The 26,278-nt window shown below is 34.1% G+C and overlaps 2 protein-coding genes across 2 annotated transcripts; both read right to left on the bottom strand.

Moving 5' to 3' along the window:
* Positions 1 to 1,376: 1,376 nt before the first annotated feature.
* Positions 1,377 to 12,661, bottom strand: LOC110018968. Its single transcript, XM_020716462.1, has 2 exons — positions 12,443 to 12,661; positions 1,377 to 2,016 (listed from the first exon to the last, which is right to left on the bottom strand). The coding sequence occupies exons 1-2, from the start codon at positions 12,602 to 12,604 to the stop codon at positions 1,459 to 1,461; spliced, it is 720 nt and encodes a 239-aa protein (XP_020572121.1). The 5' UTR covers positions 12,605 to 12,661; the 3' UTR covers positions 1,377 to 1,458.
* Positions 12,662 to 20,260: 7,599 nt separating this feature from the next.
* On the bottom strand, positions 20,261 to 22,847 carry LOC110018984 (U-box domain-containing protein 4-like). The gene is made up of 2 exons (XM_020716498.1): positions 22,536 to 22,847; positions 20,261 to 21,366 (listed from the first exon to the last, which is right to left on the bottom strand). Exons 1-2 carry the CDS (start codon positions 22,796 to 22,798, stop codon positions 20,499 to 20,501), a joined length of 1,131 nt encoding a protein of 376 aa, XP_020572157.1. The 5' UTR covers positions 22,799 to 22,847; the 3' UTR covers positions 20,261 to 20,498.
* Between the last annotated feature and the right edge of the window lie 3,431 nt (positions 22,848 to 26,278).

Here is a 26,278-nt window from a genome sequence, read left to right as displayed (position 1 = left end):
GTACCAATTTATCTTCTAACTATAAATTTAGTCTATGTGCGGTTACTAGTGTTCAAATTACTATGTTAAATGCAAAAAAAAATTGAACCCCATACCGTTCTCAAGCTATTTAAGGCACCAAATTTAGAATGTTTTTCAGCCCAGTCGATGATTTTGGACACATAATTAAAATTTATATTGTACCTAAAGTGGATTGCAACCATAAAGTTGAGACTTAGACATGGTATTCATGATAATAAGGTTATAATGAGTCAAGTCGAGTTTGAGCTACTCTCGGTCCTGCACTTGAGATTGATTAATTAATAAACTTCAAGTTTGAGTCCGAGCATAATTTTAGGAGTTCATCTACTCACGGGCCAATTTGTTTACTCAAGTCAATATTATAATAAAATATAAATAAAATGATTATTAAGAGATAAATAATAAAAAATCATTTGATATAAAATATAAAATATTATTTTTTCTTTCAATAATTTAAAGATAAAGTCTTGCACAAGCCACCTCAAGAGCTAACAAGTTAAGTCAAATTTAACTGTGATTGGTTAGTTTATCTAGTTCCACTCATGAGCAACTAATGGAGCTGAGCACAAACCAACTCAACCCTAGATGATGCTTTGTATTGTTTTTTTATTATTGTTTTTAATTTCAGCAGCTAAAGTTTCTTATAGCTTCGTATATTGATATTAATGCAAAATAATAATAATAATAAAACAAAACTCACATAAGAAAATTTATAACAAAACATTCCCCCAATTCTTAACAGTTTTCCAAAAAACAGAAGAGATTAAGGGCCAGTTTGGGGCAGCTTATTTGGTGCGGTGGCGTTTTAAAAACGCACCTGACCTTTTTGGGTAAACTACGTTTTGGCAGCTTGTGTGTTTTTAAAACGCAGAAACATCGTTTTCATACCGCACTTATCTAGTGCGGTGGAAGCTTATTGACAACCGCTGACTTTTCAAAAAATATAAAAATTTATAATAGTCACCGCACCTAACTTATCAGCAGATTATTAATCAGCTTATCAACATTCAATAAGCTACAGCCCCCAAACAGACCCTAAGTCATTACTTCAACAGAACATTAACAACAAGGGCGCATTTAAATACATATCAAACAACTCTTGTATATTTATATATCAAAAACCTAAACTTTCATATCTCCATAAATAGCACTCAAATCGTACATCAATAACAGCACTATTATTAACTTCATAAATTTTTAACACTAAAGTGTCATAAATATAAATATTAAAGTTTAGGGGTTAATTATGTAAATACATAGCAACTGTGTCGTGTACATGTAAATTTCCCGTACAAATTAAAACAGTGATATTAACATCAAATAAACATAGCTCCAAAAATAATTATTTCAAACTTTCATAAAATTAGAAAAAAAATTGTTAATAACGCATTGGAAAATAATTCCCATTTTCAGTAATTTCCATACAGATCAAAACCCTCAGACATTATGTTCAGCCTCTTCATTCTCCATGGGACAAAATGATCTATGGAGGTCTCTCGTATGCTCAGTTGTTGTATCCAAAAAATACAACAAAGAACACATAACAATACAGGAAACAAACATTGGTATTGGTCCAAAAATCCACAGGAAAAGAGTGAAAGACACATAAAATGCCCTGAGGCCAAGAGACCAGAACAAGCTCCCCCTATTCAAACTCCTACCAACATATTTCACTGAAACCAAGTCTCCTCTACTATCAATTACTGAAGGTGGGGTTGTCACCAGGAAACTAACATGTGCATAGTATCTTATCGCCTGTATGTGGCAAAGGAATGCGAGGATGAAACAGAGCGATATGGCAAAGAGCTTCGTCGAAGATGCCAGCGAAGTCTTGTTGCCATACACCAATGCTGAAGAGGTTGAGGATTTGGAGGTGGCGCTCACGAAGACACTGATGAGGGAGGCGAGAGTGATTGCGGTGGTGGCCAACACAGTCGATGCCATTATGTTGTTGCGAATTGTTTGCACCGCAAGCACGCCATTTTTCAAGGAATCCTGATGAACATAATGATAATGAGAATATTTTTTTCTTGAACAGTTAATGTTTGAGCAATTTTATAATCACAAGAAATAAAAAAGATGAAACAGTATGATCGGAGCAGAATGTACCGCCACAATACTTAATAGGGAAGTTTGCATGCCAAACACAAAATTCTTATCTATTTATATAAGTCACGCCTAAACTTTCATATTTACATTGCACTTTGGGGTTTAAAAATATGCATGAAAAAGGGCATTTGATTCTTTCAAGTAGTAATAGTGTCATTTCTTGATGTGATATTAAATATTTGAGTACTATGTCCGTAAATATGAAAGTTTAGCTGTGATACATGTAAATACATAGGAATTTTGTGCTATGTATGTAAATGCCCCTTTTTAATATTTCTTTTCAGCAAATAAAGCTGTATTTTGATGCTAGCATCCACCAAAACAATTAAAAATAGGAGCAAATTGTTTCTATTTTAATCTTTGAAAATTATAATTTAAATTAAACAGCTAAACTTCTAATGCAAAAAAAAAAAAAAAGAATTACCTAAGACAATATGTATGTTTTAGAACTTTGTCCTCATAGAGATGTTAATTTCTTTTTTTATTTATTATAACAGTATTTATATAGCAATTAATTATTTTCAGCTCCGGTTTATAGCATTTTTAATATGATATTTATTTTGGTTTATCACTATAGCGTTAGGTTGATAACCTTTCCTATACCAGGGAAGAACAAAGTCATAAAACGAAAATGTAGTATTTCCTTATCTTATACTAACAGTAAATAGGCTATACTTTCAATATGATCCAATCATACACAAACTGGAGTAATGTATACTTGATGTAAAAACATAAATGCAAATTAACAGATCCTGAATACTACTGGATCATAACCCAATCAGAAAGAATGTTAAAATTCTATAAGAAAAGAGTTCACAACTGAATTATTAAATTTCTGGAGTTATTAAAGATGACAATACCAAAGTACATTTATTTTCAGATTAGGATTTACCAATGTTTTGTTCTAAGGATTTCCAGTCTTACTAGCTATCATTATCTTGTTCACGAGTATAAAAGCTTACACTCAAGGAATTCAACTTATCAAATTTTCAATGTTAACTACAAAATTTTCTAAAGAAAATTAAGGGACATAGCCCAATTTTAAATTTACAGAATGAAGGGTGTTAGAATAATGATGTAACATTGCACAAATTTTAATGAAGTTGAAAAGTAAACATATTAAAGATCACAATCACAAGATATACAAACTTCTATGGTTCAGTTATATTCACATATGTCCATTGTCAAATAGAGATTAAATATTCCACTAAGCATTAAAGTAGAAATATATCCAAATAAAAAAAATCATATATGCAAGGATAAAGATAAAGATATCAGTTTGTGTATATAAAAAAGGAGATAGATCCAAACACCTGCTGCAAAATAAGAGTTAGATATAGAGAAGAAAATGTTGTCAAATGCTATTACCATTTTCATTCCCGATTTCGAAAGCTACTTGTTTCTTTTATCTACTACAAGAGCTTCTTCAATTGATAACTTAAGGCTTAAGCAGTTCTTTTTTCTCTCCATCTATATACTATTTGCTTTAGCTACTAAAATGCACCAACACATCAGAGCCATCTTTTATAGTGCTTTGGGTGATATGTAATAAACGTAAATTTATTCAGTAAATGATGGCAGGTATCAATAATGTAGATGTTAGGTAGAGCAAGGTAGATAATGAATTTATAAAGGTTAGACAAATGTGATAGAGATTTTGTATGAGTTAGGTAAAAATAATTTTATGTTCACATCTTAACTCTTCAATGGAGAAATTTTTTAATCTACTTGTTCAAATGTTCTAAAGCTTGAAAATCTTTTTAAACGACACCTCAATATCATGATTTCATAAAGGTTCATCAAGGCTTTGCAAAGCCTCAACTTTATAAAGGGTCCCGCTTTTGTGATCATATCAATAAAATTTCTTGCTTCTTTGAATTCATTAAGCTTTAAAACATCATCTTCAAGCAAGTTATGTATGAAGTAGTATTTGAGTTATGTGTATTTTCCAAGAGTGAAAAGTAACATTCATTAGCAAATGAATGACACTTAGATTGTAACAGAATAGAGAAACAAGTTGTGATTGATTTAGTTCTTTTAGAAAGCCTTTTAGCAAAATCATATCTTTATTGGCTTCAGTGAAAGCTACGTATTCAACTTCTGTTATTGATAAAGCGGTAATCTTTTCTATTTATAATACCCAACTGATGCTAGTGCTACCTAAGGAGTAGACAAACCTCAAATTACTGCATGTATTTAAGTCTCATCCCAAATTTATGTCAAAATATCACTATAGTTTAAAATAGTCATTTTAAACTTTGATGAGTGATTAGTTATACATATCAATTAGTATGATCTATTTTATAGCAATCATATATTCCTTTCCAATATTAGATATATTACATCTATTAACTATTTCACTGACATTCAAAAAAAAAAAAAAAAAGATTTCACCTCATTTGCAATGTCTAGCCATACACAAATAATCACATACATTAAAGAACCAACAATTGATGTATGATAGGCTTTAGACATATAATCCTTCATGTATCCACAACAATTATGTTTCTTTTCAAGAATTTGAAGTGACAAGTGAAATGCTTTCAACATTCCAAGAATCATTTTGGCTTCTCCCAGATCATTAATGTAATATTCTCTCTTCATCTATCTACAAAAATTATGTTGCTTTATAAGAATTAGAAGTGGCAAGTGAAATGCTTTTAACATTCCAGGAATCTTTTTGGCTTCTCCCAGGTCATTTATGTATTATTCTTTTAACAATTTCCTTTTAAGATCATTAATTTTTGCTATAAAAACCCTTGTAATCAACATGTCCCCAACATAAAAAAGCAGTATGGTACAATGTTTTACAATGTCTTTTATAAAGCAATAATGATTAACCATGCATATGTGAAAGTCAATATTGAGCATGAATTTATCAAACTTTTAACACTATTGGCGTGAAGCTTGCTTCAAACTATATAAACGTTTGTTGATCTTAATAATTAAATTTTCTTATTCTTCAATAATAATGCATACAAATTTAAAACCTAATCAAGGTCTTCTTTAGATCATCATGAAAATAGTCTTAACATACACATGCTCTTATGTACAAGTCTTTTACAACAATAATATTCAAGAATTAATTGTATAATTGTCAGTTTAACTATATCCAAAAAACTAAGTCAAAACCTTTCTTCTATTGGAAACCTTTTGATGCCAACCCGCCCTGTATATTTTATTGCCGTTTTGCTCTTCTTTGATTTTATAAACCCATTTATAATATAAAAATTTATTTTCTTTCGATGACTTGGTCAATATTTAGATGATTTTGTAGAGAGAATACAACTCTTCTTTTATTGTTGGTTCTCATTTAACGGAATAGTTTACAAGCACAGCTTTTTAGAGCATTCAAACTCACCGGCATTAGCAAGTAGCAAATAATACAGAGAAGGGCAACACTGATTAACAGGTTCTAAAATTCTTTATAATCTAACTTCTGCATAGAAGTATCTGGCAGAGGCTGATTTTGATCTTCTTTTTATGACTCTTGTCTTTTATCAAAATTAACTAATTCTTCTACTTTAACTTGCTCTGTATATGAGGTTTCCTTCTATTCCTGCTAGCCTTTTACATATATATTTAATTTTTTTTCTTATTTTTATTATTTTCTTATTTTCATCATCCTAAAATTTATAGCTAAAACAATCGGCATTATAATAAAAAAAGTAATATCTTCTAAATTTTGGATCAAATTTATCACAATCATTGTTGTGTCCCAAACCTCACAAACAAAAAATAGAGGGTTACTTTAGGTAGCCGACAATCAACATAAAATTTTCATTGAAAAAATATACCATTAAACTTTTAAATCATTGAATCAATGCTAGGGTGTGCCTAGAAAATGATGCGTTGTTTAGCCTAAATACACTAACAAGTTTGCAAGGGTCATTGTGTCACACCCAGGTATAATGTTAATTAAGCAAGTGTTCACACATTATGGATGAATTCGGGCAAAGAAGTTAGTCCATGAAAATAATATAAAAAATATAAACATGGAATATAGGTACACTCACAAGGGAAATTGATGAAATTAGTAGATATTATGATTCATAGAAAAATAAAAATCTTATGCATTCAAGAAAATAAATGAGTTGAAGAAAAGACTAAGAAAAATGATACCCCTTGAAAAAATAAGTTTTATTAGAGAGAATTTAAATTGATATGTTAGTAGAATGATAAAAAAAATTTATTAGTATTCATGATTTTAGCTATGATTTGGGGGTGCCTGATGAAAAAGATAATCATATTGAATTTTATTTATGTTGAAAGATCTCGAAAATACTAATAATTATATTTCATATTTGTTATAACTCTATATTTAGAGAGTTATAAATTATATGAGGGATCTTGAGAATCTTTATTTATTTATCTCCTTAAATAAAAGAGATTCGCTGCCTCTTATATTTTGTTATTATTCATTTTCTTTTCTACTGTATTATGCTTTTATTATTTTTCTTACCAATAAGTCCTGTAATGAGTATTTATACTCATCTTTTTATCAATAAAATTAAGTCATCTCATATCTTTTCATGGTATCAGACATACCAATCTTCTTTGGTATGACGATTTCTTCTTCTTCTTCCTCCCAAGAAATATCCTCCGCCTCATTTGCCCCAGTTCCAAGCGGAATCAATGGCACTTCCTCCCTCATCACTGACCACAAACTCAACGGCCAGAACTACCTCCAGTGGTCTCGTGGTCTCAATCCCTCATGATGTTTATCTGCGGCAGAGGCAATGACGACTATATCACTAGCGATGTTGTCGCTCCAACCAAGGATGACCCAAAATTCCGGAAATGGAATGCAGAAAACCACATGGTCATGTCATGGTTAATCAATTTCATGACCAACGAGATCGACGAAAATTTTCTTCTCTACGGCATGGCAAAGAGTATTTGAGATGTTGCTCGAGAAACATACTCTCACTCAGATAACACATCCAAGCTCTTCGAGATCGAGTCAATTCTCCACAATCTTCGCAAAAGTGATCAATCTGTGACTCAATATTTTAATGCCCTCTCACGTTACTGACAACAGGTTGACATGTATGAAGTCCATGCCTAGTTATGCACTTCGGACTCCAACGTATACCGTCAGATCATCGAGCAAAAAAGAATATTGAAATTCTTTCTCAGCCTCAACAACTCTCTCGATCATGTTTGCTCTCGTGTATTAGGCTTCAAACCACTATCGAGCATTCGCGAAGCCTTCTTCAAAGTTCGTCATGAAGAAAACCGCTAGAAAGTCATGTTTGGGCCTATCTCCAACTTGCCCAATATCTCAGTTGACGCATCTTACCTTGCAGCTCGGGTTCCTCTGCCTCAACATAGCGATAACCCATCACGCAAGGGTCGTCCCTGGTGCGACCACTGTCGCAAATCAAGTTATATTCAGCAAAGAGCAACTAGATTTGGGTGCTTCATGGAAAGCCAGCCGATTGGAAGCCTCAGTCTGATCACGCTCCCCGTGTCAACAGCGTCGTCTCTGTCCATGAGCACCAGCGCCCAGTCCATTCAGCAAAGAGCAACTAGATTTGCTGCACAAACGGATTAGCAAACCACCTGATCTGGCTGTTCCAGACCCCATCACTGGCCTGCTCCTGCATCAAGGTACGTTCTACCATGCCTTCATAGTCAATCAAGGATCCTTCGGTCAGTGGATCATCGATTCCAGTGCTTCTCATCATAGGACTGGTGATGCCTCTCTTCTCCATTACTATATGTCGTGCGGAGATGTGCGGAGACAACTCCACCATCCGCGTTGCCGATGACTCTTTCTCCAAAGTCACCAAATTTGGCTCTATGCGCATCACCCAAAACATTCTACTCCGATCTGTGCTTCATGTTCCTACTTTAAATTGCAATTTAATATCCATCGGAAAGTTGACTAGTGATCTGAGGTGTATTGTTAAATTTTTCTCTACCACGCGTGAATTTCAGGATGTGGACTCGGAGACGATGATTGACAATGTTAAGTTGTGCTCGGGTCTCCACGTTATCAACGGTACTTCACCACCACGACCTCGCTGCGGACATTTGCCTACCCATCATTCTGTCTTCAATTCTAGTATCAATAAAGATTCTGAGATCATATTATGTCATTTTCGTCTTGGCCATCCAAATTTTATGTATTTTGCAAAACTATTTCCAAAATTATTTATCAAAAAGGATGTTCGTTCTTTTCAATTTAAATTTTTTCAACCTGCCAAACACACTCTCACGTCATTTCCACGTGTTGGTTACACCTCTTCCCAACCCTTTGCACTCATTCACAGCGATATTTGGGGCCCATCCCGTGTTACAACCCGTACCGAGACTCGGTAGTTTGTCTCCTTTATTGATGATCACACTCGACTAACGTAGCTTTTTCTTATGAAAGATAAATCTGTTGTCGGTCACATATTTGAACAATTTTACTCAATGATCCAAACACAATTCTAAACCTTCATCCAGACACTCAAGTCTAATAATGTAAAAGAGTACTTCGCTTCAGTCATCGACTCTTTTCTCTCCTCTAAAGGCATCCTCCATCTCAGTTCTTGCGTCGACACTCCTCAACAAAATGGGATCGTCGAACGCAAGAACCGCCACCTTCTCGAGGTGGCCCGCTGCCTCATGTTTTTCTCTAACGTGCCTAGGGTTTTTTATGTATCCACTGCAGCCTATCTCATCAACAGGATGCCTTCTCGGGTCCTCAAATTTCAAAGTTCAATCCAACTCCTTCTCAAATCATTTCCCCACACCAAGACAATTACCCAAAATCTACCTACTAAAGTATTTGGTTGCTCATCCTTTGTTCACATTCATTCACACAATCGCAACAAACTTGACTCTAAATCTACTAAATATATTTTTCTCGGCTACTCGCTTCTTCAAAAAGGGTATAAGTACTACTCTCATCTCACAAGAAAAACCTACAACACTATGGATGTCATATTCTTTGAAAATCAGTCTTACTACCCCAATTCTAATATTCAGGGGGAGACTTTAAGGGAATATCAGTCTTGGGGGGACAACGATTTCATACCACCACACACCAAATCTTCGTCCCATGAACCGAACTCATTATCTTCCAACTCGGATTCAACAAGTTCATCCAACTCATGTGAAGATGTACCTAACAATCAGCCTCCGTCTATTCCTCAAGTGTCCAACTCGCACATAGATCACCCAACACATCCAGCACCAATCCAAGAGTCAGAACCGGATCCAACTCCTACAAAAATCTACTCAGGTACGAACACACTTGAACATGAATCTACTATACCTATGATTGATGACTCTGACATTCCAATTATTTTAAGGAAAGATGTTAGGACCATCCGACCTCCACTCAGGTACGAACACACGATGCATCCGATCTCCAACTTTGCGTCCTATGAAAGACTATCTTCAGCTTACAGAGCATATGTCACTACATTTAACAATATATAAGTCCCAAACACTATTGATGAAGCTCTCAAACACCCGGGGTGGAAAGCGAACATCAATGAGATAAGAGCCCTACAAAAGAATAGTACATAGACTATTTCAGACCTGCCAAAAAGAAAGAAAACAATCGGATGCAAATGAATCTTCAAAATCAAATACAAGGCAAATGGTACATTGAGAGATTAAAAACACATCTCGTAGCAAAATATTTTTCACAGTCCTAAGGTATTGATTACCAAGAAACCTTTGCCCCCGTGGTCAAACTTAACACCATCAAAATCCTTCTCTTACTTGCGGCAAGTGAAAACTGACAGCTACATCAACTCGACGTGAAAAATGCTTTCCTAAATGACGATTTGAAAGAAAAAGTTTACATGGAAGCACCTCCCGGGCTAGAAACATCTTTTCCAAGCAAAAAGTTTACAACCTCCAAAAATTATTGTACGACCTCAAACAATCTCCCCGAGCATGGTTCGACAAATTTGCAAAATCAGTGACAAAACACAGGTATACTCAATGTCAGCAGATTACACTCTCTTTGTGAAAACCTCTTGCGAAAAGAAGATTGTAATTCTAATCGTATACGTCGAAGATATCATCCTCACTGGAAATCATGAAGAAGAACTCACAAATCTGACAAAGACAAATCTGACAAAGCCTCACAAATCTGACAAAGCTTCTCACTCGGGAATCCGAAATCAAAGACCTCAAAAACACAAAGTTCTTTCTCGACATGGAACTAGCTCGATCAAACTGAGGAATATTTGTGTCACAACGGAAATATACATTGGACCTATTGAAGGAAACATGTATGCTCGGTTGCAAACCCGTCGATACTCCAATGAATCCCTACAAGACGATCGTCACTGAGAAAAATAACACACCTGTGGATAGGGGGAGATATCAGTGACTCGTTGGGCGATTCATCTATCTCTCACACACACGACCCGACATTGATTTTTCTGTTAGTGTTGTTAGTCAATTCATGAACAACCCTACGGAAGAACACATGAATGCAGTATACAGAATCTTAGGATACCTCAAGATGACTCTAGGCAAAGGGCTACTGTTTCAAAGGAATAATGATAGAAGTATAGAAGTGTACTCAAACGCAGACTGGGCAGGGATGTCTCAGACCGACGATCAACTTCCGACTATTGCACTTATGTCTGGGGAAACCTAGTCACTTCGAGAAGCAAAAAACAGTCAGTGGTATCAAGAAGCAGCGCTGAAGCTGAAACTAGAGCTCTTGCACTCGGGTCTGCGAAAGAATGTGGATTCGAAGAATACTCAATGAACTCGAAATGTTAACTAAAAAAACTGTCAAACTACAATGCGACAACCAGGAAGCCATCAGCATTGCAAAAAATCCAGTATACCATGACAGAACAAAACACATCGAGATCGATCGATACTTCATCTCAAAAAATATTGAGAGAGGAATCGTCAAACTTGCATACATTCCTTCCCGACATCAAACAACAAATATTCTCACTAAGCCTCTCCCAAGAATCAACTTTGAAGAATTATGTAACAAGTTAGGCATGTACAATCTGTACAACCCAACTTGAGGGGGAGTGTTGAAAGATCTCGAAAATACTAATAATTATATTTCATATTTGTTATAACTCTATATTTAGAGGGTTATAAATTATATGAGGGATCTTGGGAATCTCTATTTATTTATCTCCTTAAATAAGAGAGATTCGTTGTCTCTTATATTTTATTATTATTCATTTCTTTTGCTACTGTATTCTGTTTTTATTATTTTTCTTACTAGTAAGTCTTGTTATGGGCATTTATACCCTTTTCATCAATAAAATTAAATCCTCTCATATCTTTTCAATTTAAGATCAAGATTTTGTTATTATTAATACTTTATTTAAAAAAGGAGATGAGCATGTTATCACTTATAAGAATGGAATTAATAATATACAAATTGATTATTTTCTTAGGAAAAAAATAAATCGTCGAAAATGTACGGATTGAATGGTAATTTCAAATGAAAATTTGAGTACCCAACTTCAATTATTAGTTTTAAATTTTAAGATGAATGATTGTAAGATAAAAAATATAATGAAATATTATCATAGAATAAAATGAAGAGACTTAAAAGACAAATAAAATTACCTTTATGAGATCATTAAAATCTTAAAATAGGAAATACTCATGAAGAAGATAATACTCTGTTTAGTAAAGTAACGAGTAATATCAAGTTGCAAAATATGTGCTTAGAGATTCAAAGGAAACAACTCTTTTAAATAAAAATAAATAAGAGGTAGAATAATAATGTGAAAAAAAATAATTGAGTTTTTTTATTTCTTTGTGAATAAAGGACATAAGAGACAGAGCAAAGACCATATAAACTTTTCCCCCATTAGTAAAGCCTAACGGCTCTCACTTGAAAAGAAGAAATACAACAATTGTTGCTTTGATGGTACATTAATAAATGAAAGATGAAGTGATTTCTGAGGTTTCATTAAACTCGCATCAAACAGAGCAAGAAATGTAAACATAAACATTGTGTGAGGATGAAAGAGTTCTTTATATTTAGCCGTGGATCAGAATCCTGTAACAGCACATATTGCTAAATGGCAAAAGAAAAAGAAACCTTAAGTTTTGCTCATTCACTTTCCCTTCACAATAGTATATATGAAGAGAAAATTTCACGAATCACAGGGCGGTGCTAAGATCTATCAATCTCGCGTCCTGGTCCCCGAGCATCTTGTAAACAAACCATATAGCAAAAAATAAAAATAAAAATAAATCTCACGAATCAATAAAAGACGTCAAGCAATAAATAGCCAAAAGGCAATAAAAGCTAACAAAATTTGCAAGATGCAGAACAAGAAAAGAAAAGAAGAAGAGGGTTTCTGACAGCCATCATTGCTTGGACCCATCGCCGGCGAGCAAAGGCATTGAGGCCGATGACAGTGGTATTTGGTCGCCTGAGGACGGAGAAGAGAAGCCATGCATGATACAGAGCGAGGACAAATAGGCCCAGGGGAACCAGTAAGAAGTCCAGCTGCTTTTCCTCCATTTATCCGGGGAAATCTCTGTGGCTGGCTGAGAGGTGTAGGGTCGCACTTATCACACAATCTGGTCGGTATAGCGTGAAGAGTCGTATTTGCGCGTATTTATTTGATACGCGTCAATTCTATGTTTGATAGGTTATTTACGTGTCAAATAAACGACATTAAAAATATACATTATATTACATAATTTTTATACCTTTGAATGCCTAATTTGGGGTGTGAGTGAGTCAAGTAGATACACTGAGCTGGCTCGAGTTCGGCTCGATAAGCAGCGCTTGAACTGAGTTCGATGAGTTATCAGGCCAAGTTCAAGTTAGCCCCAACTCGACTTATTTGCTCGTGAGCCGATTTGTTTAAGAAAATATTAATGTAAAATATACTCAAAATATTATAAATTTGAATATTTTATTTTAAAAGTATTAAAAATATTTTAAAAATATTATTTTATATTTTATATTAAGTGATTTCTTATTATGTATGTCTTAATTTTTCTTTTTATTTATTATTTTATTATGGCATTGCCTTAAATTAATATTAGTTTCTCTCTTTTATAATAAGCAAGCATGCTAATGAGCCGGCTCAAACTTTTTGACTTGAGTTCCAGCTCGAGCTCAAACTTGATAAAATTAATAAAGCTCAAACCGAGAGTGGCTCGAGCTCGACTCGACTTGTTTACACCCCTATACGTAACGCTTAAATTTTTATTTTTATATTGTAATAATAATGGTTGTAAATGAATCAATGCACTCCAAGAATAACCATATATAACTGCTCAAGTCATAATTGGTTGTTTGCTCAAATTAGTAAATAAATAATTTTAATTATTTTTCTTAGAACTCTGGAGTTAAATTAAATGAAATTTGTTTGAATATGATTCAACTTTTATGTTCACAAATAATTTTTCTGTTCTTCTTCAATAAATAATTTATCAAATATTTGATATTAAGTTTCATGAGAACTCATAATATATATGTTATGTTATTTAAATTAAATTTATTTAATTATAATATATTTGATTTAATAATAATATATCATTGTTAAATTCTTTCAAGACATAAAATCCTATTTCATTGGTGAACTCATACAACCTGAGAAAAATGTGTAAAATGACATAAAAAGAGAGGATTTGAACACCAACCCTGAAGAAGAGCTTGAAAGAGATTGTCCGGAGAGAGTAGACGTAGGGTCTGGTTTATTTTGCCGGCTTATAAACCCTGAAAGAGATTTCAATGAAATGTAGATGAAAGGCTCTTATACATGGCTTCAGAAAGAGAAGATGTGGGGCCACACATATATTTGGTCTAAAGACATTCTTATTCCGATGCTGGTATACTGTGTTGTGTGGAGTCTAGTTAAGTAAAACGAAAAAAATATATATTGCTATAACTGCTTCCGCCTAAAATGCTCTATTCCACCTTTTTACCTTGTTCTTCCCGTTTTCGCGAATTGGTTCCCATCCCCGTCTCTATGTCTCTCGCGAAGTAGGTTACTTCCTCTTTTCTTCACCTATCTCGTTCGCAAAACAGAAGCCTTCGTCTCCTTCAGTTCGCAAAAACAGGAAAGCCTTCGTCTCCTTCAATTTGTGGAAACGGGGAAGGAGATCCCCTGCTTGGATTCTTCTTGAGGCTTACAGAAAGCAGAAGTCAGAAAAATGTGTTTTCGCAAGGTGTTCTTTCTTAGTTGTTTTTGTGTGCTTGGCAGAAGGAAGAAGAAGATAGTGGAAGAGGCTAGTGTTCTTCTTGATTTCTTCTTGTTGGCTTGTAACAGAAGAGAAATAGGTTTTTTTTTTCTCTTGTATGTATTTCTTTTTCTTCGGTGTTCTTGCTCTTGGTTGAATCTTGGTGTAAAGAGAGAAAGAGCAAGTGAGAGATCCTGTAATTGTCAACGTGATCAAACGGTGTAATTCCTCAATTAGTAAAATGTAAAATCCTCTGCAACTCCGTAATCCTCTGCAACTCCGTGGATGTAGGCAATTTGTCGAAGCACGTAAATTTGTGTATTCTTTTCAGGTGTGAATTTTCTCGTTTCATTTTTTGCTTCGTCTTCGATCGTTCTATTCTATTTCAATATACCACAACAGTATTTGCACTTATTTTTTTTTATGCGCTTCAAACTTATGTTTGATATGTTATTTACATGTCAAATAAGTGAATTAAGATATTATATACTGCATGATCTAAATGCCCTTGATTGGATGGAGCAATTCAAGTAAGGTATGTGTCGTCGATTTGAGCAGATAAAGATACCTAAAGGATAAGTTACAGTTGGGCAATCAATTAGAGGCCCAATACCCCATAAAATGGACGGGTCATAGCTCATACATTGAGCGATTTAATGTGTTTGCTACAAGACACTATATATTTTACATGCATAACGATATTGCTCGGCTACCCTATGACTCGATCAGTAGGGCTGGCGTGAATTCAACTTGGTAAGGCCAATCGGGTTGCTTAGGCTAAGTTGGTGCAATTAGTCAGCTGACTTTGATTAGCTTTGGGTCGACATGATTAGTTTAGTCGGCTATTCTTTACTGATTAATTAATCTAGTTTAACTATCGACCTTAGATCTGTGGATGAGAAATTTCAAACTGCAGAATGAGACCAAGCTATCAACCAGCGGGTGAATCATTGTAACTTGATAGATGTTTTATTCCTTGACAAGGGAGTCCTTCGAATTGATTGTGAGATTACCACACTAACGCTTCTTTGTCCTTGATGAAGAGCCCCAAGGGTATCCGTGGGACTGCTAGTGATGGCCAGGAACCGAATCCCTTCCTCTGGATGGATCTACCAAGAGATAGGTAGTCTCACTCGGTTTTCCTTTGTAGGTTATTTCTGGTGTTGATATGTTTGTTAAAGTCCGATCGAACCTGGTTTGGATCATTCTTTTTATCCTTCTTCTGGTTCGTTTTGCTTCATCCTTAGCTCAGATGAATGCATCCAATAAAAATGAACATCTCGAACGAAGCACCAATAACATTCTACATAGTTTATTCAATTGGTTGGCCTAGAGTTGCGATAGGAGCTTGAACTAACGAATTGACACTCAGGTCGGCCACCTGATTCCATCATTCGCCCAATTTTTCCTCCACTGAGAACCTTGTAGTGAATCAGATGACCACACTTGGTCCACTGGCTCATCTGTCTGTTAATACTTAAAAGTGACTTTCTTCTTCTTCTTTTTTTTCTTCTCACCCTCAAGTTTCTTCTTACCATTCTGTAACATGCGAATGGCTTCCAGAAGTTGGTTGACTGCTCAGGAGTTTATCTAGGGGGTTCTAGAGGTTCTCCATGAAATTGTTTAAAAGCCGACTGATTCAAACAAGGAGAGATGTAGAGTAAATTTGGAATAACAAAGAAGCCCTGTCATGACCTATTTATAAGAATCGTGGGCATATAAATCCAAGAAGTTCAATTATCGAAGCTCTAGTTACGAAATAAATGATATCTACTTTTGCATTTAATTTTCTTATTCTTATTACAACTTCGCTTTTAAGAAGCAAGAGCATCAATGAACTAAAATATGTACACCAAGAATGTGTTAGCATGAATCCTGAGGAGACTCAACGAACCAGAAGAAAGGAAGTACAATAAAGAAAATCCCATTTAGAAGAGACCAAGAGGTTCCTCTTATTGTTCGCATGCAACCATTCGAGTCAAGGATAAAGGCCAATGATCTAGGAGAAGGAAAAAAAAGAACAATCAATGCCTGGGCATGTCAAACTCGAACAAACAGATCAACCCCCGAGCTAACAACTACAAGAAAGCCAAGCGAAGGCATGGATCTACCACAGGCAGATCCAACCCTATTAAATAATATAGTTCCTTGCCATCACGAGCCGTCCCACAGATGCCCCTAAAGCTCCCCGTCAGGGATCAAGGAGGAGCAATGCAGTGGTCTCGCAATCATCTCGAAGGACTCCATTGTTAAGAAATGAGTCATATATCGACTTACGGTGATTGACCCACTACTCGATGGTCTGGTTTCGTACCATTGACTTGAATTCCTCATCCAGAGATCAAGGGTCGATAGCTAAACTAGATTAACTGAATTGTAATGTCTAGTCAATTGAGTCTGTCCTATTTACTCGAAGCCAATCAATGTCAGCTGACCGATTACACCAACTTAGCCTAATCGACCGAATCAGTTTTATTGAGCCAAAGTCAAGCCATCACTGTCGAACGAGCCATATAGTAGTCGAGCAATAGACTCATATATATAAAATATCTAAAATATCCTACAACGACCACATTAACGCAGAATTAGAAATATAATAACACATTGTACTATTTTCCCTATAAATAGGGAGATCATTTTTTTTTTTGTAAAATGACTAAAAGACAAGATATTTTATAATTCATTTCTCCCTTGAGGTGTGATTCACCGACAATTCAACATTCAACACATTTGAATAATCATGAGTTGACATTTTGGTCAGTAGCTTTTATTTGTTAGCTATTTATGTGAGTTAAATTATCTGATTTGCGAACGTTATTAATAGGTAATTCTTTGGGTAATTGGTTAATTTAAAGTACACATTTGTTCGTACGCTTAAGAGTGATAGATTGATAGATTTTGCGATTCTTGTGACATAAAAATTTATATAAATACACAAAAAAAAGTGTAAGTTATCTAACTAAATACTTTAAAAAATAGTTCAACTATGGACTCTGGGTCATTAACTTATAATAATTTAGTGAGGATTTATTAAAGTGGGTGCAAATGAACTTTTTTTACATATTCTTATTTTTGTAATGTTTTTTGCTTCATTGTATTTTGCTTGTTACCATTTTGCGCTAACCTCCTGTTAGTTGATAATTTTGCAGTAAGACCAGATCAAATGGTCTACAAAATTAACAACATTTTCAATCGGACTGATTTGAAATTTTTTCACCTGTACTTTTTTTTTAATATTTATTGATTTTTATTAAGATCTACAAGTGATTATAGATGTCAGATGCAGCAACCGAAAACAAATAACTTGCATAAAACTAATTAGTTAACTGAATTACTTAAACAAGCAAATAGAAAGACTTATCAATTAACTAATATGGAAGAATGAATAAGCTAAATAACATGATTACAAACAGCAAACTTAAACATGCCCCTTGTACATGGAGAGCAAACTTACACATTCAATGTTTATCATACAATCTCACAAAAACAAGAAACATCAAATCTCACCAACTTCAATATTCACTTAGAGAATAGGTCAAAGATAATACAAATTGTTCAAGCGTCAAAACTACCACAAATACAAAGGAAGAAACAGTAACGAAATATTCTTAATTAATCAAATTAAAATAACCAAACAGATTTAAACCCTAATTCATAGTAAAACTCCTTATAAAGATTTGCTCTTCGATGGAGCCATCCCAACTCAAGAGTATCACTTTAAAAGCCCCATCACAAATCCATAAAGAAATAGGAGTATTCAAAAAAGTCCATTATAGCTCTTGAAAAAAAAATTTTGGTCATAGCTCTCAAGAGATAGAGGAGATAACTAGCTAAATGGAAAATAACATGAACAAATTAATTAATAAATGTATTAACAATAATTAGTTAACTAATTTAATTAAACTTTACACATATCAATACACTAAGTCCCAATTAATTATAAATAGCTTATATCAATTTATTATTTTACCTCTGCTAACTTGTCTTTGATAAAATTTCATGAAGATCAAAGAATTGAATGTCAATGACGCTTTTAATATACAAATTTTATATTCAATAAATGTCACAAAAAATTATTATATGACTATTATACATTTCCTATTTTTTTATTACGGAAAAAAGTATAGAGCCGTTGATTTCAAGCTATTGATTTTAAGTAACAATTGATAACATCCTAAAAGTTTCATTTTTTTGCTAATTTAAGAAAATGGATCTCAAAATATCTCCTTTGAGGTAAATATCTAACCAAATCAACATTCTTATAGGTTTAGTTGCTTTGAAGCATCTTCCAAAGTTTTTTTTGTCTTTTTATTTGATTGGATGGAAGCTTTGGATGTCATTATAACCTTGTAATATCCTTCTCAAACATTCTATATTCTAAGCAATTTCATTGTAAGATTTTTTCAAAGCTCTTTTTTATCTTTGTTAATATAAGGCTTTTGGCTAAAAATTATTCCACTACTTTGTCCGCTTATTTACTCATCCTCATTCAAGTTGTTCATTGAAAATGGTTGTATTATTCTCTTTTAAGCCATTATTGGATATTTTCACTAAGAAATCCATCCAAATATGTGTTCTCAAATGTCCATAAAATCACAAAGATAATTTTTGCACCAATATGCTTTCATCAAATCATGATAGTATTCCATGTTTAAAAAACAAATTATTTTGTTCCTTCTGTCTCCTTATTTCTCACAACATTTCTCCCAAAATAGCCTCAATTTATATTTTGTTCAATAGCAATTATAAATTTGCCAAACAGGAATCCAAATAATTTCCAACCTAATCGTTGGCTTTCTTCTGGCTTGCGTATCACACTCAAATTAGTTGCAGAGCCAAAAGAAAAAAAAAAAATAAATAAAAGAAAGAGATCCAACCCCTTGACCTAAACCTCTTACATTAGTATTATATATATCATCTATAGGACATTAAAGATGTACATTGAATTTTAAATCAAAGTATTTAATATGATAAAATTTATAAAATAAGATAAATTAATCTTATTTATCTTGTAATTTGAATAATTAAGTCACTAATTACTAATCATATGATTAAGTCTTATAATTATCTCAAATAAAAAATCAATCAATCTTATTGAAATTTTGTACCATAAATAATTAAGTAATTAATTAATTAACAGAATGAATTATCTTAATATGCTAGCAATACAATCTCAACCATTCGAATAAAAAAGTTAATTATCATAATTAATTCAATTGAATAATTAATTACTGATTAATCTAAAACTAAAACTAGTAAGCTGAGATTTTCCCAATCTTCCCTATCTTATGACTCAAATCTGAGTTGAAAGTCAAATTTAGGAGGCGCCCGTCACAAGAAAATCAGGAATAAAATATCCTAATGCGGAGCTTAATCACCAACCACAAAGCCCGTTTCTCATCCTATACCTCTCTTCTATCTTTTTTTAATTCTCTCTTTTGGCATATTATGGTGCGCTGGAAGCATGACCGTGGCGCCTGCTACATATTCATTAGCACGGATTTTTTGTGCTGCGCTGCACCTGAACAATCAAGAGCCCCACAAGCTGAGAAAAAAAATATTAAGCTTAGAATTCACATGTATTCTCACTTTAATTGTATTGTGACGCATGATATATTTAAATCAAGTTACAAACATAGTATAAAATTTGTACCGTCAGTATACAAGTATGATATAAATTTTGTACCCTGTACCTTGTACATCAGGTACAAAACTTATACCCTACTTGTACCCTATTTATACCCTGAGAGTATAAATTTTGTACCTGACTTGTATGGAGACATGCCACGCATCACAATGTTGTTGGAGCCTAGATACAACCGGAATCTGTATATAATATTTTTACCAAGCTGAGGCAGCCCCCACATAAACTTGAAAAAGTTAACTTTATTAATTATAACATCAAATATTAGTTCTTACAATAATTTTACTTTCACATTTAGAATCATAATTTATAAAACATGGCTTCCATTCACGAAAAAACTGAAATAAGAAGTTGCAATCTTCATTGTTGAACGAAATTTTGTACTGTATACATGGTCTCAGCACAAATCCCATCTATGCTGAATTCCTGCACATATGTAACCATACACTTTATGTATGAACACTAACCAGTCACCAGTTACCTTCATGGCCTGGACTGGCATCTTTAACCTTTCTTTTACTACAACATATGTAAAACACTGAGAGATGAGAAGATGTAACATAAATATCTCTCTTCTCTACTTCAAACGAACCTGAGAATTACTACAGCTACCAAGAGAAAGATCTGAGGGGGTATAGACAAAAGCCCTCTGCTGTAAATGCCTGAGGCTCTGCTCCATGCTGACCTGCACCATTTCAGCCAGCATCTTCTTCGCCATATTCAACCCTACCTTATCATCTCCATCCATTCTAGACACTATGTTGTACACTATGTTTTCGAGTGTATCTGCTCGAAGTTCCCGCCGCGGGTAAGGGGACTCTCTCAGCAGCTGCAGCATCTCACGAGCCTTCACCTGAGCTGTGGGAGTTCCCTGAACTGTAAGCTCTAAAAGTCCGGGAATCACGCCTTCATTGAGAATGATTTCCCTGTATCTTTTACGATCACTCTTACACATCTTTAATAGTGTGCCGACGGCATGCTCTTTGCTTACCACAGAGCCATCCTCCAGTACTTCAACTACTGTAAGCACTCCGCCTTCGACTGATGTCAAGGCAGCCGCAGTGCCTAACTCGTCAAAACTTAGCAAGGATTCCAAGAGAGCGCAGCACTTCTCAGCTGTTTTGGAAGATTTTTTGATGGATTTGAGAAGGCTTATGATGGGTGGAATAGGATGGGATGAGAGGATGGAGCTCAGGTTCTCTTTGACTGTGGAGAGGTTGAAGAGAGAGGCGGCGGCATCGATCTTGGCTTGTGGGGTTCCATCTGTGAGGACCATGATGAGCAGGGGAATGGCACCTGCTGCGCAGATGGGGGTTTTGTTCATCGAGGAGGCAGACAGAGTGTAGATAGAAGTAGTGGCATATTCTTGCAGAATTGGGTCTGATGATTTCAGAAAATCACAGAGTGAGTAAAGTGCCCCAGCTTGCACAATTTTGATCTTATTCCTGAACATGCAAATTAAAAGAAAATTAAGTTTAACATTTGCTGAATTTTTCCATAGAGAGGATTTTCTTCCTTTTTGTAATAATTTCAAATCTTATGCCTGATGTAAAAGGAAAAAAATTGTAACCCGAAAGGGAATTGCATCAATAAAGGGCAAGTCTTGAACTTCACAGCAAACTAAGCAAATTGCAAAAAACAATTCAGCACGAATCCAACAAAACATTAGAAGGATAACAGGATATAGAATAATACATAAAACCCAGGACATCAACCCAAGAAGGAAGTACTAAAATTAAATTTCAAGCTCTACAACCGCAAAAAAAAAAAACAAAACTTTATTAGTTTTACAACAGACACTTTACAAATTAGAACTGATAGACATATAAGGATTGAATTCAAAACCTGTGACATAAACACAGCACAATCTAACAACTTAGAAATTACACTTTTAAACTCCAAGGATGAAGATGGATATGTTCGATTTTCACCACTCCTTGAGTTATCAATACGAGTCCCTCCTCCTATCGACATAAAAGATCGTTCTTATATGAAGATATTCCTCCATATAATTCTGCGTTTGCATGATGATGATGATGATGATGATGATGACGACAGAGAGAGAGAGAGAGAGAGAGAGAGAGATAATCAACCAACAGAGTGCTAGGACTTAATTTCATTCCTTCACTTTACTTCGACCAAAAATAAAGTCATAGTAAATAGGCCAACCGCAAATATTTGGGATAACACTAATTGATGAAGACGATTGGTAATTCAAAAAAGATAGCTTTGAAACTTATCCCACTTTCAATGAACCAACGGCAGAAAATTAACTCTAAATAGTAAATAAAATCTCCCAAATTGACGCCCTTCTTAATTGAACAAAAGCAATTCGTTTTCTAAATCCAGCATAAAACCACTTTTTTTCCCTGTTTTCCAACTAACTGTAAAATTTGTGCATAAACAACAAATCATGACCAATTTTAGAACCAGATAATACATATAACTCAATACCGAAACCTCTATACTTTTTTTTTCAAATCAAAACATAGCAAGGCTTTTTTTTCCTTCCAACAACGTCACAGATCCATATAGTATTCAGTAAACACACAGAAACAAAGAAAACGAAACCTCAATATTCTTCACCCCTTTCAATAAGGTTTCAAATTCTCACCTTTCATCCTTGACGGCAAGATTAAGAAGCGCGAGTACTGCCGCCTGAGCTTCCTCCGGAATTTCAGACCGAAGCATAGAGACGAGAGCCTCAACAGCGCCGGCAAGCTGCCTCCTGTTCTTCGACGACGTCTTCGTCAACCATCGTATCTCCCTCGCCGCCTCTATCCTGCACTCCGCGTCCACAGAACACACCCGCTCAAGTAGCTCCACCACTACGCCACCATACACGCCGGAATCCTCGAAGGCCACCCACGCCTCCATATCTCTCTCTCTGCAATCCACACCTTGGAATCGCCGAATCAATTCACCGGCCTCTTAAATACAAAACAACTGTTTAAGGTAACGGCGATAAACGTGACACTTCGCGCCACCCTAACGGCTCGTGTCGGCGATCTCCTGACTGCGATGTTTATTCGAAACGAAAGAAGATGGATTTATAGCCGTTGGATTTTAATCAAATGGTAAGAAATCGATTATAGTGACTGCGGGTTTGTTGGATCGGGTAAAAAAAAAAAAATCGGCGACCGACTCTGGGCGAGGGATGTGGTTCCTAGATGCGGTCGGTATTTGAACGGCTGTGAAAAAGCCACCGTAGATTCAGAAAGCGGGAGCCGTTGGAGTTACACCTGGCTTTAACCACGTGTGGCAGCCTTGACTAGGGCGCGGCGTAAACGAGTCCATCATGGGAGCCAAATTTTTCAATTTATGTTTAGCTTGTAAATTTATTATGTTAAATTTAAATGATTAAAAAAATTAAATTCATTTAAAAGATATAAAAGTTGAAATAAACGTAGAATTAAGTGAGCTAAGTTGGCTTGACAAGTGGCTCATGAGTTGAGCTTGATGAGCTAAACAATCAATACAAAGTTAGCCCTGATCGAGTTATTAGATCGTGAGCCGGTTTGTTTCAAAAAAATATAAATATAAAATATATTCAAAATATATTAAATTTCAAAGCTTGGACTATAAATTAATTAAAATATTTTTAAATAATATTTTTTATATTTTATATTAATTAATTTCATCCTATTTATGAGTTATGCACGGCCTCTCAAATTTGATTAATTAATTAAGCTTCGGCTCAAACAAAAGATGATAAAAACTCAATTCAATTCATTAACAACCCTATATAGAATCAATTTACTATCAAATTTGTAGTGAAGAAATTGAAAATAAAATAAGAAAATAAAAAACAAGAACACAAGAATTTATGAGGTTCGTCAATTTGTGTCTACGTCCTCGGGAGCGGTGATTTCACTATTACAGAAAAAATTCAGTACATACACATAGGGTTACACATCAAATATATACATAAAATTCATAAATAAAATTACTAAAATACCCATGTATTGTACCATGGGAGTGTTGCTCCCGCATCCGGAACCCACTTAACGAAACTCCTCTGATTGGACAGATACTTCCAATCCACTCCGCTAGCCCGATCCGCTCCACTAGCTCGCTCTCAACATCTGTCCCTTACCTGATATATGAGTCATACATAACAAAAGTTATTATGAAGAAGCCAAATTTTATTGGTATTTAACGCATGAAGTATGCAAACATATGAGAAATAATTGAATATGTTATAGGGATTGAGTGCCGAGTCAAACTACATCTCAGCTGCTGAGTGCGAAGCCACCCATTGGTGGGGCCTTGGCGCATCCAAGCCTCCAATCAGTAAGAAGTTTTCAATAGGGCGGAACCTAACAAGTTGCCGTCAAATTTTACTTTCGTTTATAATCCAAAGTTCTCATTCTTATCCCAGCTCGCTGAACCTTTTTCAGTTAAAAGACTCCATTAAAATTAATTAGCAAACCTTTTGATGTTGCGGTACAAAATAAAAGAGATGTTTCATTTCCTTTGACTGAATGTTTGAAAGCAATTCTTTATGAACTTTTTTGAACGAATGTGCTTCATGTTTGAAACCATTTGTTTGCACGATTTAAGTATTAGCATATTAAATTATATTTCCTTAGATCTATTAGTGTAGTAATTGGGTGGTCTTTCCTGCGCAAGAATGTTGTAACTTTGCCGTCGATGATTGTATTTATTCACAAAGTAGTTGAAATAGTGATTAAGTAGCGGGTAGTCGAGATCAATTGGATGCCGATTTTGATTTTGTGATGGGATTTGTGATTTACTATTTTATTTGGTGTGATTCTATAAGTGTCACATTGTATGCTCAATCTTATAATATTTCTTTCACTAAAGAAGAACCTACTCAACCACAATCTTTTTTCTTCGCTTTCTCCTTAGCTCCATTGCATCCTTCCCTACTGATCTAAAAATTCCTCCTCTTTCTTCAAAAAGTATGTTCCTTCTCGTTTCATTCAATTATTCTTTTCTTTGTAAGTGTCTAGGTGATCATCCTTCTCCTTCTAATTTTAACTTTCTTTTTGTTTGTTGGTGTTGTCTTATTTAAGTGAAACGTTTCATTTCATCCTGCATCTACATGTTATATTATATTTAATTTCTTTTAATATGACTTTATCAATGTAATTTTAAGAATTTAAATATATGGATCAATGTGATATCATTGCATGCATGTCATGGAATTTCATAAGTATTTGAAATTCAAGTGGATTAGTGCCATCGTAATAGCAATGGTATGATCCATTAAATCATTATAGGACTCGAGAACATGTCTTTTACAATTGTAATTTTAAAATCATTTAATGTTGAAATTGCAAGACATATTTTATCACATATGAATCCACATAATGAACTTAATTATTAATATATTTATAGAATTTTATGAATATTGTATCACTGTAAAAAAAATGTTTCTCGTATAGCATGATTTTTTTTTTTCTCTACAATTAATTCTAAGAATCTTTTGTTCTTATTGATTATGTTAAAATCCTTTCAAAGTTAACGAGGGTAATAATATCTAATATAAGATGGAGAGAAATTAAGAGAGAGCTTAGGAGGAAGCCATTAGAGGTTTTAGAGAGTCTGCTTAATGCCAAATCTTGGGATTAACTTCTAGCATTATGTGGTAGGCTACTGCATATCTATCTAAGTAATTAATGATTTTTCCAATTTCTTATAGGATCTTAAACTCTAAAATTGAAAGATAGAATTTTTCATATAAAAATTCCTATATAATTGGATGTGTTACTATTTTATATAAATTGCTTAAAAACTTGTGAACCATTCATTTATCAATGGATTTCAATGGCATGTGAAAGGTATAGTAGAAGAATTATAAGATGTATTGTGTCATGTGGAATATTTCTCTTGAATTAATTGATCGTATTACTTATGAGAACCCATGAAGTGTAAAAGATGCACGCTAAATTGACTATAAAATATATATTAAAATTTATTTTCTCGCTTATCCACGTTCGTTACCTAAAAGTTATTAAACATTTTATAAATGATTGTACATGTTGTAAGATTATGGAATTATTCTATAATTACTTTTCTTATATATAAATATATAAAAACAAATGTATGCAATGAGATTTTATCAAACCCTTCATATTCATATATAAAATCACCGTACATGAGCATGAAATGAACTCTTTAATTTATGTTCCATAAGGATTTTATGAATATCGAATATGAGAAAATATTCAGGTATGCTACAAGCATAAAAAAAATATATTCATGCATTAAAACTAAAGTGTAAAGCTTGTATTCATGATATTTTTTGTGAAAAGAAAACAAAAACATGCATGAAAAACTATTGTTACTTTATATTTCATATGAAATCATCGATATGTGAAATTAATTATA

Source organism: Phalaenopsis equestris, unplaced genomic scaffold (genome assembly GCF_001263595.1).
Source record: "Phalaenopsis equestris unplaced genomic scaffold, ASM126359v1 Scaffold000036, whole genome shotgun sequence".
In the NCBI taxonomy this organism is placed as follows: domain Eukaryota; kingdom Viridiplantae; phylum Streptophyta; class Magnoliopsida; order Asparagales; family Orchidaceae; genus Phalaenopsis; species Phalaenopsis equestris.
This window is presented reverse-complemented; position numbering and strand designations above follow the sequence as displayed.

What these genes read in the sequence shown, in the direction of transcription:
- LOC110018984 (XM_020716498.1), bottom strand. Translation starts at nt 22,798, where the DNA reads ATGGAGGCGTGGGTGGCCTTCGAGGATTCCGGCGTGTATGGTGGCGTA. An exon ending in CTTGCCGTCAAGGATGAAAG is followed by an intron (nt 21,367 to 22,535) that starts GTGAGAATTTGA and finishes TTGCATGTTCAG; the next exon opens with GAATAAGATCAAAATTGTGC.
- LOC110018968 (XM_020716462.1), bottom strand. Translation starts at nt 12,604, where the DNA reads ATGGAGGAAAAGCAGCTGGACTTCTTACTGGTTCCCCTGGGCCTATTT. An exon ending in GGGTCCAAGCAATGATGGCT is followed by an intron (nt 2,017 to 12,442) that starts GTCAGAAACCCT and finishes TATGTTCATCAG; the next exon opens with GATTCCTTGAAAAATGGCGT.